At 53.9% G+C, this 18,169-nt stretch overlaps 1 protein-coding gene across 2 annotated transcripts in view; it reads left to right on the forward strand.

Annotated features, from left to right (window-relative positions):
* Window positions 1-99: 99 nt before the first annotated feature.
* MDGA1 (MAM domain containing glycosylphosphatidylinositol anchor 1) overlaps window positions 100-18,169 on the forward strand; it is a 55,087-nt gene continuing 37,017 nt past the window's right edge. For both annotated transcript variants that reach the window (XM_079934077.1, XM_079934078.1), the window contains exon 1: window positions 100-468. In XM_079934077.1, the coding sequence (XP_079790203.1) occupies window positions 402-468 (67 nt within the window). In that variant the 5' untranslated portion in view covers window positions 100-401. The remainder of the gene's footprint in view (window positions 469-18,169) is intronic.

Consider the following 18,169-nt stretch of genomic DNA (forward strand, 5'->3'; position numbering starts at 1 on the left):
TCGGTGGCCTGTTGGATCGAAGCGCCTTCGCCTCCGCAAAGGGGTCCCTGGCGCCCAGAACCCCGAGCGGACATCCCTGGGAACCCGGAGAGGCTCGGCGGCCGGACTTCTCGGGCCGGGGCGCTGGCTGCTGCGCCGGGCGCGCCGAGGCACCCGGGGCCGGGCCAGCGCCCCCTGCGTTCCCACGCGGGCAGCGGCCCCGCCGGAGGAGAAACCCAGGTCGCTGCCGCCGCCACCGCCGACTCCTCAGCCTCCTGATTTCCGTCGCCGCCGCCGCCGCCCCCTCCGTCGCCTCTCGGGGAAGGGGAAGACGCAAGGGGCATCGCAGGGCCCCGGCGGAGGCGCCCCCCACCGCCTCTCGGGCTGTGCCGCCTCGCGGGGATGAAGCACGGGCCGTGAAGATGGAGGTGACCTGCCTTCTACTTCTGGCGCTGATCCCCTTACACTGCCAGGGACAAGGAGTCTACGGTAAGAGCCCGCGTCCCGCTCCATGCCGGCTTAGCACCGCGCGGAAACTTTGCAAAAGGCGCAAAGTGCGCGCTGCCCGGGTTTGGTGGGTACCCCGGCTCGGACTCTGGAGTGGATGCCCGGGTCCCCGCCCTTTTCCAGAGAGCGAGGAGATCGAGCTAGCTGCTTCAGAGCACGGAGACAGGTTGTAGGGTCTGGCGTGAAGCCAGGGATGCCAGGGGGAGGTAGTACCCACTTTCCCAAACCCTGCCAGGGGTGGGAGTGAATCGGAACCCTTGAGAGCACCCAGTTGGCTCGGGAGACCCTGACAGACCGCACACCGGGGGCTGGGAAAACGACTTGCACCGAAACCTCATCCCACCCTGGCTCGGCCTCCGGAGTGGAAGCCGAGCGATGCACGATGCGGAGTTGCGCCCGGCTGGCGAGCGAGCCGGCTGTCAGTACCGCGGCCCGGCGGCTGGCTCGCCTTCCCGGCTCTCGCTGGGCTTCGCTGCTTCGCTTCTTGACAGCCCAAGCGGATGCAGGCATCCCCTAGATCCGGCTCCCAAGGCCCCAGAATCCCTTTTCGGACCTCTCCTGAGCCAGTTAGTTCTTCCTGTCCCCGGTTCCCAGCTACAAAACCCCAGCCCCACCTTCCTTCTGCCTGCGCGCACACATTCAGCCACAGTCCCCAGAAAAGCAAACACTGCACGCACCCATCAGGCTACGTGTCGAAACTCTGCCTCCTGCCACGCAGCTTTGCTCCCGCGTCCGCACCCACACTCTCAGGCGCCCAGGGAACTCTGGTTACCCCTTCTTCCTTCTCCCTCGTGGATTTTCCGGGAGAAAGATCCCGGGAGTGGGCATCATCCGTTCAGGAGGACGAGGGCTCATCCCTCTCGGGGACTTTCCCTCTGAGTTCTGGCAGCCAGCAATGCCCTGACCCACAGCACAAAAAGTCTTTGGGGCCCGGTGGCCCTTACTTTACCTTCTTCTAACTGCAGGGTGGTCTGTATAGGTCACTTTTTTAATGATGTGTAGCTGGAGTGAGGAAGATTCTCTTTCCTTCTTTCTCTAGGGTTGAGGACCTAATTATTCACCTTTAGACCGGGAGAGGGTTTGACCTATTCTGTTGAGGGGGCGGGGGCAGAGGCATTGTCCCTCAGCTGCCAGCCTCAAGTGCAGATGCTAAATGCTTCCTTCTGGGGATGCCTGGCCTGTCTCCCTGAGCCTGGCAAGAGGGAGGGGTGTCCTGGGGGTATCTGGGAGGTGACATCCTCCTGGCTCTACACAGCTAGCTGGCTTGGGCTTAATTCCCTGGGGAGGCTGGCCCAGGCATCTGGCCAAACTCTGCTTCTTAATTAGTTTGTGTGTCTCTTACTGCCTGGCTCTTTACATAGGCCAGAAAGGGAAAGAAGGAGGAAGAATGCAGCAGGGACTGAGAGAGGCTGCATTGTGGAGAGGAGGCCACTGAGCGTCTTCCAAGGGCCTTGGCCTCCCCAGGGTAGGGGAAGACATCAGGGTGTACTGGGGGGTCCTCTTTCTTTTTTCTCCTCAAGGTTTCCCTACAGCTTCACTGTCTCCTTGAGAGGTGGCCTAAGGAGGGACCTGCTGAGGTCTTTGCCTTCTCACCACACCCCAGGGGCTCTGGAGAGCGATGGGGAGCCCTCCGCTTCTGCTGCTATCCTCCACCCTGCTCCTCCCTCTGAGTGCCCTTGGGCAGATCTGGCAGGCCCATCTCCTGGCCATTCCTCTTCTCTATCCCCTCCAGTTTCTTCAACCTTATCCGGGGCTGCATGGGACCCATCTTGAAGAGGCTCCCCTGAGCCTAGCCTGGAAACCTCAGCAATGAAGGCAGGGGGTGGGGCAGTAGTTTCTGTGGACACTGATTCAGAGTACTTTGGGGCCAGGATTTAGCCGTTGGCTTGTAAGTCCCCCTTTCTCTGTATTTTCTCCACTCCCTCGTGTGCCTGGGTCCCAGCTGCTCTCACTCAGAGCTCACCAAGGTGTGTTGCTGTGCACTGGGGCCAACCCGGAACTCTTGAGTAACATTCTTTCCACTTGCCCTTTGAGAGCATTACTCCAAGGAAGGCCTCAGGGGAACTGCAGGGTGAGAAGTCTTAATCGAGGTGGATGGAGAGTGGTGGATCTAGTGAGGAGGAGGACCACAAGAGGCTGCCGAGTTCCTTGTGATGCTAGACGCTTTGGCCAGATATAGCAGAAGGGAGAACTATGGTATCACCGGGTCTGGGTTAAAGAAATAGTATGGGAGGGGCTTCCCTGGTGGCGCAGTGGTTAAGAATCCGCCTGCCAATGCAGGGTACACGGGTTTGAGCCCTGGTCCCGGAAGATCCCACATGCCGCGGAGCAACTACGCCCATGCACCACAACTACTGAGCCTGCGTTCTAGAGCCCGCAAGCCACAACTACTGAAGCCCGCGTACCTAGAGCCCATGTCCACAACAAGAGAAGCCACCGCAATGAGAAGCCCGTGCACCGCAATGAAGAGTAGCCCCACTCACCGCAACTAAAGAAAACCCGCGTGCAGCAACGAAAACCCAACGCAGCCAAAAATAAATTAATTAATTAAAAAAATATTAGTTCTTAAAAAAAAAAAGAAATCATATGGTGAGCTAGTTCTTCTGCTCCACCCGCCCCCCAAAGCAGATGAAGCAGTTTGAGAAAGAGTAGAGTGTAGGGGTGAGGGATGGCCACTCATGCCCATCATTGTATGTCAGCACCTAGCACGGTGCCCGGCACACAGCAGGAGCTGGCAAGTACTTGTTGCACGAATGAAGGGCCATTGTTGGGGGGAAGTTGAGGAAATGCTTCTTGAAATTCTTTCTCTCCAAGAACCCTGTCTAGGATGGTTTCCAGCAGCGTAGTGGGGTCTCTCTGAGAGTCTCTGCTTAGGGAGAGTCATGGAGTCCTAGGCTGGCAGCCGGAGGGGACCTCAGCTTCCCTGGCAGTGAGAAGGGAGGCAGGTTTTACTCAAGGCACAAAAGAAAAAGTGTGCCGGAGGGAGGGAACCCCAGCCTGTGTGGCTGAGGGAGGGGCAGATTGACATGGAAGCTGAATTGAGGAGAGGGAGGAAGAGCAGGCTGTGTAGGATAAACCCATCAGGATCTGGCCTGGGCTGTGGGTCTCTGATGAGGCTGGTGGGAGGCAGGTGCCTGGAGCCCTATGCCTGGCTTCCCTCTGAGTGTGCTCTTGTCGTCTCTGAGGTCCGCTGTCTACAATAGGGCTGGGGAGGCGCTGTCAGTCTGGTCAGGTGGTTTTGCTCTTCTTGGGGGCACAGATGCTACAGGAGCTGAGTACTGGACCAGATGGTCCATTTGGAGCCTGTCCCCTCTTCCCTCCTACCTCCCAATCTCCTGGCCCAGTTTGTTGTGCTCCCAGTGGATCCTGTAATCTGCTTTCTGGCAAGCCAGGGGGGTGGGCTGGCCCCAGACGCCTAGTTCTGGGGCAAAGACAGTAGCTAGGTGATGGAGGAGGAATAATCTATGTGTGGATAGCATCAGAAAACACCCCCTCCTCCATCCTGGCTTCCTCTCTTCCTTCCATAGCTGCTGGACGTCCAGCCAGGGGCAGGTCAGTGGGACTCCTCTCCTTTACAAAAACACAACAAACCCCTGGATTATTTAATATGCAGGAGTGCAAATTGACATTATCCTTAAGACAGGTTGTTTGCAACTTACTGGTGGAAGTCAAAATATTTCACCAAAGGTGTCATCAGAAACTACTATCCTATGCTAATTTTTGTGGGAACATGAAGACAGATGTTGAATAATTTGACAGGAGCAACATAGCTTACAGAATTATCACCAAGTCAGGTTTTTTTCCCTCCTCTGAGGGGTGCAGAGAGAGAATTTCAGGAAGTGTGTCTCCCAGTGCCGTCTTCTGGGTGTTGATCTGAGTGTGGGCGCCCTTGGGATTTTTCACTGGCATTTCTACCCCATGCCTTGAAACTGGCTGTCCCCTGGAGAAGGAAGGCATCGCATCAGAAAACTCTTGCCTCCCAGGGCAAGCAGAAGGCTTGGGGGTTTCTAAATGTCCTCAAGAAGATCCCTGCCTCTGTCCCTTCTTCCTTCTCAGTTATAGAAACTACATGAGGGAGAAAGAGGGCCTTGCGCCCACAAATCCAGGCTGTTTTGTTTGCTTTGTCAGCATCGTCTGCACCCCTGCCCCACCGAGTTTAAGTGGACCCCTGTGCTAGTCTGAGGGCTCCCAGGCCTGACGTCGGGCCAGAGAGTCCTCCTTCAGGTCAAGAGCCCCATGATGTCCCATCGTACACTGCAGGCTGCAAACCTGTGCTTCCTGCCTGGAAGGGGGCTCTGGGGAATGGGGCTGGGGGTGGTTAGAGAGGATGAATTTGCTAGCCAGGAAGGCACCCTCGAGAGGCGGGCTGGGGACATGCCAAGAGCCTACTTGTAATTGGCCAGGCCTGGCTGTGAGCTGCTGGGGCCAGGGTGACAAAGCCTCGATTAGAGCCTGGTATTAGCTCTGCTTTGCTGGAACATGGAGGGACGGGTGAGGGCTCCATAGGGAGAATGGAGGGAGCTAATCACAGCTGCCAAGGCCAACAAATGAATGATGCAGGAAATCAATACCTGGGGGCGGGAGTGGAAATCCGGGCAGTGGTAGCAGCCATGGCTTCTCCAGCTGCCCAGGAGGCGCAGGTGGGCCTGGGAGGAGTGAGACAGAGGCAGCAGTGTGAGGACCCTCCTCTCCCCCACACCCTCCCCCCTCCCCTTCGTCTGCCTTCCTCTCCCCCACTCCTCCCTTTCATCTCCTTGTGGCTGGACTCAGGGAGGATGGGCCAGGAGATGCCCCACCTGGCAAAAACAGGGGGCCTGGGAGATGGGACCTTGGGCCACTCAGTACTGGAAGAGCGCTCCCCAGCTCTGACATGCCTCTGGACACCTGAACCTGACTAGGCTCCAGGTGTGAGGGTGTGTGTCTGGGGACCCTGCCCTGTGCTGCTGGCACTGCCACTCCAGAAATGGCCAGCAGGGGGAGGGCTTGGCTGTCACATTGCTTCTTGCCTTTCCTGGGCTCCCTTGGCCTCAAGACTCCCAGTAGGATGAGCTTAGCCTGGGGCCCACGGGAGCTCCTTAGGGCCTTCTGAAGCCCCAGGCCGCCCTCCGCCTCCTGTGTCCCCACCCCAGTGTCCCAGGGCATTCGCCTGTGGCCAAAGCCACACTTCCTGAACCCTAGGCTGGAGGAGAGCTCTCTGGTGGGGCCTGGTTGGGTTGTGTGCAGAGCAGGGGCCTGTGCCTCGGCAGAGCTGCCTCTTTGTGAACCTGGGTATGGCCCCTCTTCTGCATCTTCCTGCCCATAGTCAGAGACCCTGCTTTGCAGGCACACATCTGCTGACGGCTGATACTAGGTGTTAAGGGGCCCCTATTGCATTTAAATGCTGATATGGAAGGCAAAAGCAATGCTTAACCCAAAGGAATGAATCTTTTTTCTTAAGCAACGCAATCTCCCTTTTCCCAAGTCTATGAGTAACACGTGTTCTCTGCAAAACCAATCAGAGTAAACATAAAAGTATAAGGAAGAAAGTAAAACTCACTTGACATCCTGCCTTGCATTCGATGATGATTCTTTCAGGCATCTTTTTGGGCAAATAGGAATGAACTTTTCAGGGGAGAATCGTTGGTTATGACGACCATATCTTATAGGTGTGTAAGTACCACGTGCATTGCCAAGCATTTTCATGTGTCTACCTCCTTTGATTCCGTAACATTCTGAGAGGTCAGAACAGGGGGTCCTATTGTCCCTATTTAACAGATGGGAAAACCAAGGTTCTAAGAGTTTAAGAACTTGCTTAAGGTTACACAGCTGGTAAGAAGTGGCTTGTAGACTCGATCCCAGTGGATCTTCTGATTTGGGGGCTGGAAAACAGTATGGTGTCCCTCTTGCCATTCATTAAATATTTACTGAGCACTTCCCTTGAGCAAGGCCCTGTTCTGAGCATTGACAGGGCTACTGAGATAAATAAGAAGCTCTCAAGGAGAAGGGGAGAGGAATCACATACACGATGGTGGTTCCTGGACGATCTTGATAAATGCCATGTGACAAGGGCAGATAAAGGGCTGTGGGAATTTGAAGAGGGAGGAAATTACTTCCAAGGCCTGGTAGAGGAGGGGGCATTTGAACCAGAAGTAGAGGAGAAGGGCATAGAAGTAAGGAGTGAGAAGGGCATCCCAGGTGGAGGACTCATTATGGCAAAGGCATGGAGCGTAAAGAACCTGGGTGTGTGGGGGGAGTTGTGAGTCGTTGATTTGGGCTGGAGCGTAGGTTGAAAGGGAGTCAGGGTGGTTAGAGTTGGAACAGTAAAGGAATAATAATAAAAACTGCTAACATTTGCTGCCCAGGCTGAGATAAGGAATATGTATTGTCTTCTTTAATCCTTACCATAATCCCTTAAGAGAGAGTCACTCATCAGCCCATTTTACCAATGAGTAAACTGAGGGCTCAGAAGGATGAAGTTACTTGTCCAAGGGGCAGAGCTGGGCTTGAACCCAGATTTGCTGATTATAAAGCCTGTGCTTGTGGGGAGTAGGCTGGAATCTTGGGTTTGTGAGGGTGTTGAGCAGGGGAATGGGTTGATATGAGCCCAGGTACCTCATATCAGGCTGGGTAGCCGTGCAGCTCTGTGTTTGAAGAGGCTGCGGTCAGGCGGAGGGAGACTGGTCATGAGATCCAGAAGTTGTCTGGGGAAGTCGTAATGAGAGCTTGATCCAGGGTGGTGACTGTGAGAATGGACAGGAGGCAGTGGGTACAAGAACTGCAGCCAACCAACAAACATGTAAGTGAAGCCTCTGTAAGTGGCACTTGAGATGTTTGATGAAATAAACATGCTCTTATTCTCCTAGAGTTTAAGTTCAAGTTGAGGGGAAACAGGCAGTAAACAAGTCAGTGAATAAGTAATGCATTCTATGGTGATGAATTTTATAAAATAAGGGTAAAGCAGCTAAGGGGACAAGGTGTGGTAGGCTGTGGTTCAAGTTCATACCCATTAGTTGGGGGTAGAAGTGCTCCTTGAGTATGTGCCACCAGAGCAGAGACCTGAAGATGCCCGAGGGAGGAGGGAGGAAGCCCCGTGGATGTCTGCAGGAAGTGTGATCCAGGCAGGAGAATAGCCAGTGCAAAGGCCCTGGGGTAGAAACATGCCTGGACTACTTAGTAACAACGAGGAGTCCAGTATGGCTGGAGCAGAGTGAGCCATGGGGAAGGGAGTAGGAGGTGGGGTTAGAGAGTTAATGCGGGCAGGTTGTTTGCAGCCTTGAAGGCTAAGTAAGGACTTTGGATTTTTTTTTAATTAATTAATTTATTTAATTAATTTATTTTTGGCTGCGTTGGGTCTTCGTTGCTGCGCACGGGCTTTCTCTAGCTGCGGCGAGCGGGGGCTACTCTTTGTTGTGGTGCGCAGGCTTCTCATTGCAGTGGCTTCTCTTGTTGTGGAGCACGGGCTCTAGGCGCGCAGGCTTCAGTAGTTGTGGCACATAGGCTCAGTAGTTGTGGCTCGTGAGCTCTAGAGCGCAGGCTCAGTAGTTGTGGCGCATGGGCTTAGTTGCTCCGCGGCATGTGGGACCTTCCCGGACCAGGGCTTGAACCCGTGTCCCCTGCATTGGCAGGCAAATTCTCAACCACTGCGCCACCAGGGAAGCCCAGGACTTTGGATTTTATCCTGAGAGAGGTGGGGGCCATGGGAGGGTTTTGAGCAGAGGACAGACATGAACTGACACCTTTTTAATAGAATCCCTCTGGCTGCCATGTAGAGCATAGACTGTAGGAGGTTGGGGATGGAGGAAGGATCCAGTCAGAGACTGTTACAAAAGGCGAGAAGTGAGACTGTACAATCATTGGGTCCTGACAGTATTTCAGAGCTTGGGCAAGGGATGGGAGCTGAAAACGGCTCTGAAGTTTGGTGTTGGGAGGCTTGGCACACAATGGCAATGAGATGGAGTGAAGGCCATGGGAAGTCAGACAGGTCTGGGGCAGTGGAGTGAAGCAATTAAATGCCTGGACTTCTGGGTAAGGAACCCGTGTTTGAACCAGCTGTGAGAGCCCGAGAAATTACATCTGCTTTCAAAGCCGTGGCTCTTCTGCTTGTCAGATGAGTTTGTGATAAGCATGCAATAAGCCATACCTGGAAAGCCCTGAGCACTGTTCTTGGCACTTAGCAAGGCCTCGGTGAATAGTTTTATTTGAATGACAATGCCAGTGCAGTTTTGAACTTCATGGGATTCTGGTGCTGGGATGTCTGGGAGAGATGTTGATGGACATGAGCGGCGGTGCTCAGGGGAGAGATCTGTTCTGAGTGGTGGACTTGCACATCTGGATTTATGTCTACACAATGATGTGAGGTGAGACCACGAGGTGGGATAAAATTGCCAAGGAAGAGAGAGTAGAGTGAGAGAGGAGACTGGGCTGAGACCAATGCCCTGGGGTTGGGAGGAGAAAGAGGAGACAGAGCAGGTGGCATCAGGGAGGTAGGAGGAGACCCAGGAGGGGACAGGGACCAGAAAGGCAGGGAAGGGATGGAGTCCATGGGAGGAAGGGCCATCTGAGGTGGGGGAGGAGACAGAGTAAGGGCCATCTGGGGACTGGGAGGTTGGTGGGGATGCGGCTGCAGCACAGAGCGGGGCTCCTTCTCAAGGGGACTTCCCAAGGAGTCCCCTGGGGATTTTGTGAAAATGCAAATTCTGACTCAGTGGGTCTGGAGCTGAGCAGAGATTGCGCATTTCCAACAAACTCCTGGGTGATGCTGACGCTGCTAGCCCACAGATTGCTCTTTGAACAGCAAGGGCAGACGGGGAAGAGGATTGGACTCAAATGGAAAGACTTGGGTGGGAGGGTCAGTGGTCAGCTTGCTGCCTCTGAGAGAGCCTGGCCTAGGAGCCTCACCTCTCTGAGCTCAGTGTCCTTGTCTGGAAGGCTGGTTCAGGCGCTCCCACCTCTTGGGATTACAGAGGAGCCGAGAGTGATAGCACTTCGTAAACTCTAAGGCAGTCTATGTGGACTTTGTTTCATGAGAGCAGAGGAGATGGCGGGCAGATGGTAGGGAGCCCTGGGTGTGGGTGGCGTGTGGAAGCAGGAGGTGCAGGCTGCGCTTTTGAGAAATGTCGCAGGCCAGGGAGGGCTGGAACCGCAGTTCCCCTACCCAGGCCGGGCCTTCTGCCTGTGGGAAGCTGGGGCTGCAGGGGTGGGTGACCTCAGTGTGTGTGTGTGTGTGTGTGTGTGTGTATGTGTGTGTGTGAGAGAGAGAGAGAGAGAGAGAGAGAGAGAGAGAGAGAGATGAGGGCCGGTGTGAGGCCACTGCTTGGCCAGCTTTGGAGATTCCACCCCAGGCTCTTCTTGGTTCCTTTCCAGTCCCAGAAACTCAGCAGGGATTGACTTTGATTATCTGGAGGGTTGGGAGCTGTGTAGAGAAGTGTTTCTCAGCCCGGCGGGCATGTCAGAGCCACCTGGAGAGCTTTTTCAAGAACAGATGCCTGACTCCACCCCCAGACCTCCTGAATCAGAAACTCTGCAGGTGGCATCAAGGCAGCTGTGGTCAGAAGCTCTCCAGTTGATTCTCAGGCACAGCTGGTGTAGACAGTGCATCTGAATGAGTCAGGCCCAAACAGATGCCTTCTTCCCTTGGGCTTTCTGAGGGCATTTCTGGGTTTTCCAGGTCACTGCCCAAGCTTTGTTTCAACCATGCTCATCTAGACCCTCGGGTCTTAAAAAAAACGCACTTACCATTTTTTAAATTATGAGCCAGGGGACTTTCTAGTTTAGTAGTCTAACTGGAAAGGTCAGGAGCTTGGGAGAGTAGCCTCTCTCACTCTGCTTCTAGCCAGGGAATTTCCAGACCTGAACCTAAAGAGACCGAAAGAAACTGCTCCAGAAATGTTGTTTTCATTGATTTTCAATAGGTAAATTCTGTTACCTTTTTGAAATGTGGCCCTTTTGTTTATTCTCTTCTCTTTTTGGTTTAGAGAAAATGAAAATTTCAGAGCGGGGCCCCATCGTAGCAATTCAATTCAAATGTAAACCGAGCAAATGTTTAATGAGCAGTTGCTAAGTGTCTGGAAGGGAGGTGGGCGCTGTGACTGCAGGGAGGGCTGAAGGATACCTGCCCCCAAGGAGCTCGCAGTGGTGCGGGAGAATGCAGGCTTTTCCAGCGTCCTCATTTTCCAGATGGCGAAGCTGAGGCTCAGCTGGAGGGACTTGCCCAAGCCCCTGAAGTTAGCAGGTAGTGGAGTCAGGATTTGAACTCAAGCCCGCCCGATACCAAGTCTGGTACTTGCCTACTGCCCCCCGTGTGAAATTCCTGAGGGCAGGATCTGACCTTTTTTTTTTTTTTTCCCTAGACTGTGCTGTGGAGAATGGGTTGCTGATGGGAGCAGCACGAGGACCCTCAGTCCTATAGCAGTTAGGAATCACATTCTGTTGCCAGAACCAAAGACCTGACTACAGAGTCTCCAACAAATTAAAGTGACTTTCTTAAGTCTAGAAGTAGGCTATCCACGGCTGCTCTGGTGGTTCCTTGGTCACTAGAGATCCAGGCTCCCTTCCTCTTGCTGTTCTGATCTCCTCACAGTGGTGCTTCTCAAACCTTGCTGCATATGAGAATTACCCGGGGGTGTTTAAAATTTGTGATGCTTTGGTCATACCTCACATCAACTAAGTCAGAATGTCTGGGAGTGAGAACCAGGGATCAGCATTTTTTTTTTTTTTTTTTAAAAGAAAGATCCCGAGATGATTCAGATGTGCAGCAAAGTTTGGGAACCCCTGCCTTAGAGCACTTTGCCTTAACGTCACCGAGGGGCTGCTGGGGCTCAGCCATCGTGACACATTCCAGGCAGGAAGAAGGGAGGAACACTTAAAAGGCTGAGTCATTCACCAGTTGAGTCAGCTTTTCCAGAAGCCCCCTCCCAATGATGTCTGCTTACATCTTACTGGCCATTCTTTTTTTTTTTTTTTGGCTTAGTCGGGTCTTAGTTGTGTCACACGGGATCTTTCGTTGTGGCATGCAGGCTTCTCTCTAGTTGTGGCGTGAGGGCTCTGTAGTTGCGACGTGCGGGCTCCAGTTGCCCTGCGGAACGTGGGATCTTAGTTCCCTGACCGGGGATCCAACCCGTGTCCCCTGCATTGGAAGGTGGATTCTCAACCACTGGATTACCTGGGAAGTCCCTTACTGGCCATTCTTAGATGAAGGGAGGCTGATAAATGTAGCCTTTTAGATGGACATATTCTCACCTAAGAGAATATCAGGGTTTATTTAGATAGAAGGGGAGAATGGAAGTTGGATAGGTCATGAGCAGTCTTTACCACAAATCCCCACCTCAGGATCAGTTGGCATTTCTTGAAATGAAAGGATTTAGATGGATGTGAACAGCTGTTCTTCTCCCCATCTCACTCTACCCTGCCAGTCTAGCTCGGGTTGGGTGGGGTGCTCTGGCGGCTCTGAGTATGGCCAGAAGGAACCTTAGAGAAGACAGAGAACCAGAGCAGGGGAAAGGCTTGCTTGGGGCAACCCAGACGTTCATGTGAGGGTCCAGCTTCCCATCTGCTAATGCTCGTTTGCTCCCCCTCACCCCAACACGCTGTTCATTCACATTTCCATGAGGTTGTTCATTTCCACTGGTTGGTACCTCCCTCTACTAGCAGGTGGCTCCTTTCAGTCCCAGCCGCAGGAGAGCTCTGTGGACCCTCCTGGTTTGGGGGAACCAGAAACTGAGGGACTGTGCTAGAAACCATGATCTACCTCATCTTTCTGCCTCTCAGCAAGCCCGTACCCGCATGAGCCCAGGCAACCCCACTGCTGTTTGCTCAATGTCTAATCCTTTGTTGGGAAGTTCTTCTCATTGTCTAACCTTATTTCAGCTTGTTGTAACATAATCTCTTATCAGGAAGATTCAGAAGCTGAGGCCTCTGACCTGAACTTGAATATCTCCTTAGCCCTGAGGCTTTTCCTATGTGAAACTCTAAATGAAGGCACTTATCCCATCACTGAGAGGGACATCTGGAGGGTAGACTTGGGGAGGGAGCTGGATTCTGGTGTTCCAGTAAAATGCAGGGGGCCTCTGGGGAGGTCAGTTTATCTCTAGCAAAATACATAAGCCCACAAGGCAAGCTGAAGGTCTGTGCCATCACAAGACCTGGCTTTACTCTCCTTTCTGGAATAAGGCCATGTATTCCAGACACAGGGAAGGCCAGGAGTTGGAGCTTGAGGGTGTGGTAAGAAGTGAGCTCAGCTGTGATACAGTGGTCTTAACTGACCCAGAGGCCCTTGAATCTCAAGGAGTTTGTGCAGGAAGAGACTGAGACCAGAGAAGGTAAGGTCAAGGTCACACAGCAATTAGGTGCCAAGGCTGAAGTTAAAAGCCACGTCAAAGGACTTTCCAGCTGGATCTTTCTCATTCTCCTGTACTATCCTGTGGGCTCAGGAGAAGCAAGGACACATCTGCATGGTATTTATAAGCTCCCATGAAGTTCAAAACTGCACTGGCATTGTCAGAGCCAGGAGAGAACTTAGATCAAATATAATAATTTGTTAGAAAAGAAACCTGAGGCCTAGAGAGGGCAAGAGAAGTCCCCAGACCACAGAGCAAACAGGCAGCCCAGCTTGGAATCATGGAAGGTCACAGGTAATGGGCTTAGAGGTTACCTGGCCCTCACTGGTCAGTTTTCAGAGGCAGAAACCAGTGGTCAGAGGTGAAGGGTCGCTCCAAGCTCTACCTGCCATTGAATACACCCTTCTCTCCCACTTCTAACTCCCAAGTCATATCTGGGCTCTAGGATACCGAGAGGAGTGTGTGCGTGTGTACACGTGCGTGTGCATGTGTGGCTTAATGTGCCAGGGGCAGCAGGCAGGAGACGTAAGAGACTTTCTCCAGATCAAGCCACCCACCTCCTTCTGGGGCATGCAGAGGACAGTGAGTTCTCGCCCCCCCTCCTGGCTTCCTCCAGTTCCCCATGGCCCCTGGCGTTGCCCACTGACACAGTGGCCTCGGGGGTGCTGGGAGGGCTCAGCCCTGAGGGATGCCCTAATCTGCTTGAAGCACCGACACCCTGCCTGGCTCACTCCCTCACCTTCTCGGGAGCTGAGGGAGCAGGGACTGTGAGGCTGTCCAGGGCGAGGGTGGGCTGCATCTCCCCACAGTCTCCTGCCCTTCGTTCTGGCGAAGCTGGGGCTGGTGAAGCCAGTGGCTCCTTCAGGCTCCCTTGCAGAATTATAGAGCCAGGGATGCGGGGCTGAGGGGTGAAAGGAATGATTGGTGGGGAGCCCTGGCTGCTGGTGGAGATCAGTGTGTGTGTGTGTGTGTGTGTGTGTGTGTGTGTGTGTGTGTGTGTGTGTGTGTGTGTGTGTGTGTGTGTGTGTCTTTCTGTCTGTCTGTGTATGGAGAACCATTGGCAGGAAATATGCTGTTCTCACTGGGTACCTCAGCCGGAGCTGAAATACATTCCCCAAGTCCTCTCTATGCTGGGCATGTACACGTCATCAGTATTTTCTGTGCACACTTAAATATACGTGGGCATGCGTGTGCTGACAGTGTGCATATATGTGATCATGCCCACAAGAACATGGGTTTATGTGCAGGGAGTCATGTATGTATGTGGGGGGGGACTGCAGACCTCTTTGGGGGCTTCTTTGGGTCCCCCTTTATCCCACTGCTCCTCTGGGCAGCCCCTGGTCATCCTTGCCTTGGTCCCCAGGCAGGGGGCGGGAATGGGCATCCAGCTCTCTGGATCATCAGCCCAGCGCTATGTCCAGCCTGGGTTATAACTGCCCACCACCGCTTCTGGGAGACCTGAAGTGGGGGGCAGGGACAGGCTGAGGCTGGCCTGAAGCTCCTGGCTAATTTTCCCGGCCTCCATCGATCCAGAAACTTCTCCTGAGTCTATTAGCAGTCGGCGAGTGAAAATATCCCCCATTTCAAGCCCTGACCTGCGACAGGGAGGAATCCATAGCAATTTGTTCAGAGGAAAGCATTTCCCTCTGATTTGTATTCCAGTTTATTCCAGGCAGGAAGGGGGCCAGGGTGGGGGGACGGGGAACCCTGGCATGGCCAGAGCTGGGCCCAAGCCATCCCCCTCAGCCCCCCATGCCAGCTGGTACTCCCTATGACTCCTGGGGGTGAGGGCTGAGGAGGGGAGGGTGGGCCCCAGCAGGGGGATGGGAAGAGAGACCCTTCCCAGCAGGCCCTGCTTGGCTGGAAAGCTCAGTTGTGGATGTGGTTTTCACAAAATACAAAGCTGCCTGCTTGGAGCCTCTCTCCCCGCACTGGGGCCTGTGCCAGGCGTGCGCTCACCCGCTGTGCCCGTGCCAGGGTGGGGGCTGGGCTGAACGCATGGGCACAGTGGCCCCAGCTGGGCTGAGTGGCAGGGGGGCCTCTTCTTCTCCTGAAGCCCTCCCCAGCCATCCTCGCAGGAGCAGAACTGCCCAGGCTCAGAGGGGAGCTGGCACCTTGGAGAGTCCCCTTGCAGGGCGGGGGGGGGCCCCTCACGGCGGGAGCCCTGAGCGCATCTGCCTGACACAGCGCTCACGCTTCATTCCTGGCCTGAGCAGACTGGAGCTCACGGGTGTCCTCACCAGGGAGTCTCTTTTGAGCACCTAGGATAACGATAGCTCTGGCTGACATTTATTAAGTACCAACTACTTGCTGGGCACTGGGCTAGTGCTGCCAAGCACCCAGTTTGGGCAGCGTCCAGGCGTCCTCCTGCACCTCACTTTCCTCAACCTTCTGCATACTTCTGTCACCTCCCTCAGCCGTCTCTGCTCAGTGTTTTCAGTTTCTCCTGGGAATCACTTCTCCCTTCCACCTGCGGCTGGCCCTAGTGACCTAGGGTCTCAGGACTGATGCCTCTGCACCCCCCCCTTTTCCAAGGGCCTCCACAGACAGGCCAGCTTCCTTTCTTCTGGATCACTTTCTCTGGTGCCACCTGGTCTTCCGCTCCCCGCCAGGGCCCAAGCCTCTGCAGAGGTGGCTCCATGGCAACCAGAGAGGAGGATTCTGGGAAGGGTCAGCCAAGTGGTCCTGCAGCTTTGCCCCCAACCCCTGCTCTCCACTGTTTCCTTCCCTCATGCCTCAGTGCCCCAGGGAGGAGAGTAACCAGAGAAGTTCTTCACACCAAGGTGTCAGTGACTAGCAGCTCTCAGGTCAGCTGTGGCACATGACTTGCCAGGCTCCATGACACCCCCGAGGTCTAATTTCAGAAGCAAGTAACTAAATATATCAAAGTCATCTCTCTCGCTCAGGTGGGAGTGTGGGAAGCAGTGTGGCCTGCAGGCTCGTAGCAGAGGCTTCTGCCACAGGTCTGGGTTCAAGTCCTGCCCCAGTCACTCACTGGCTGTGTGATCTTGGGCAGGGTACACTCTGTGTCTCAGTTTCCCTGTGCGCAAGCAAATGATAATAATAGTGCTCCCCTCAGGGGGCTGTGGTGAAGAGGAAACGGGAACTTGTGGAAAACCATTCTGAGCCCAGTGCCTGGGGCTTTTCCGAGGAGGCACTGCTAAGTGAGTGATTCCAGCGCCCAGGTCTGCTCAGGCCTGCTCTGATGAGTCACAGAGGCTGCCACCAGGGAAGTGGCATGTGAGGCTCTATGTACAGGCATGTGACACAATATTGGAGGAAAGGCTGAGACCCTGGTCCTGGAGAAAGTGTGGCAGAATTCCACCCCTCCTCCCATCTTCCTCTTGGGGAAATTTATAGTAAGAATGTTCCCTATGAGCTACTTTATGAGTTGGGAGACAGGTGTGTTTTGCACCCAGCCCTTTACTGCTACCCACATGGCTGCCCATTCCAGACCTCACTTTCCTCCTAAGAGGCAGTGCCCCCCACCTCCTGTCCTTAGCCCCCAGGAGCCTCCTAATGGCAGTGACTTTTCTGTCCCTGGTTGTGATTGAACTTAGGTCCAATTGGCCTCCCCCATCCACAGGTCCTTCACTTTTCTCCCCCAGCCGACTGGGTTTCTAGTCATTTACAAGTTGTTCAGAGACTTGGCATGCTGAGATCCTACAGTGCACGCCACTTATGTGGATTCTTAAATTTCAGCCAAAAAAGGAGAGAAACCCTTCAGTGATGGAAGAAAAAAATAATGAGAATACTTAGCAGGGGGGCAAGTATTACATTTCCCAATTTATAAATATACCTGATGCTAAAAGAAAATATGTTCCCAAACTTTATGCTTCTGGAATTGACTCTTGAAAAAAAAAAGAAAAAAAAGATTGATCATCCCTTTCAGAAATTTAACGTGCTTTCCCTCCCAGGGGTGTTCTCCTTTTGAAAGGGACACAGAAAGAGAATGCACGAGTGACTATTTATTTATTTATTTTAAAATTTTATTTATTTATTTTTTGGCTGCACTGGGTCTTTGTTGCTGCACGCGGGCTTTCTCTAGTTGTGGCGAGCAGGGGCTACTCTTTGTTGTGGTGCGCGGGCTTCTCATTGTGGTGGCTTCTCTTGTTGTGGAGCGGGGGCTCTAGGCATGTGGGCCTCAGTAGTTGCGGCACACAGGCTCAGTAGTTGTGGCGCACGGGCTTAGTTGCTCTGCGGTATGTGGCGTCTTCCCGGGCCAGGGCTACAAACCCGTGTCCCCGGCATTGGCTGGCAGATTCTTAACCACTGCACCACCAGGGAAACCCGCAAGTGACTATTTAATATGCTGGTGTTGATGAGTGGTATGAAGAACACACAAAGCAGGTAAGGGGATTTAGAGTGATGGTGGTGGAGGCAGGAAGGCTGTCTTAAAAAGGGTGGTCAGGGAAGGCCTGTCTCAGAAGAGAGCTGAAGGAAGCAATGGGGTGAGCTCTGGAAATCCGGGGAAGAGCAATCCAGCAGGGGGAGCTGCAAGTGCAAAGGCCCTGAGGTGGAAGTGGGCTTGGTCTGCTTGAAGAAGAGCAAAGACAGCAGTGCGGCCGCAGCTGGGAGGAGGACACATGCAGGGTGTGGCAGGCTATTGAAAAAGCTATGGCTTTGACTCAAAGTGAGAGGAGACCCACGGTAGGGTTTTGAGAAGAGAAGGGACAGGGTCTGACCTAATGTTGTAAAGGGATCCCTCTGGCTGCTTGTGGAGAACAGACTGTGCCAGGCAAGGGAGGAAGCAGGGTAGAGCTCTCTGGAGGCTGCTGTAAAAATCCAGGCAGGGCATCGTGGTAGTGGTTTCTAAGACCAGGTTGGTGTTTCAGGGGTCAGATGCAGGATCAGTTCCGAAGGTTGAGCTGGTGGGTTGGGCATGGGATGTGGACGGAGAGAAGGCAGGGATGACTCCCAGGTTTCTGGCTGCCAGTGTGTTTTCAGTGACGGAGGGTGAGGAATGGCTCTCAGGCCTTGGGGGTGTGGCGGGGTCACTAAGTGCTGTCCTCCTGAGGTCAGTGGATGTGGACAGAGGCATAAAGTTAATCAGGCCCTTGCATCTCTGATCCCTGGTTTTTAAACCCTCAGAGGCAATCCTCCTCCTGCCTCCTGAACTGGGGTGAAGGTCCAGCCTGGAGGAACTACACAGGGGCAGCTTTAAGAGGTTTCAAGCCGTCAGGTTGTGACACCCATAATTCTAACCCCCAGATGGGTGGGGTGATGCTCAGGAACCCACAGTAGCCTGGGGTGGGGGTGGGGGGGGCAGAGTGCTGCCCAGCCAGAGTGGCGGTGGTAAGCTCTGCAGAAACACTGTCCTTCTGTCCCCTGTCCTTCTGTCCTGGTGTCTAAGGCCCCACCTGCTGTTA

This window comes from Stenella coeruleoalba, assembly GCF_951394435.1.
Source record: "Stenella coeruleoalba genome assembly, chromosome: 10".
NCBI lineage: Eukaryota > Metazoa > Chordata > Mammalia > Artiodactyla > Delphinidae > Stenella > Stenella coeruleoalba.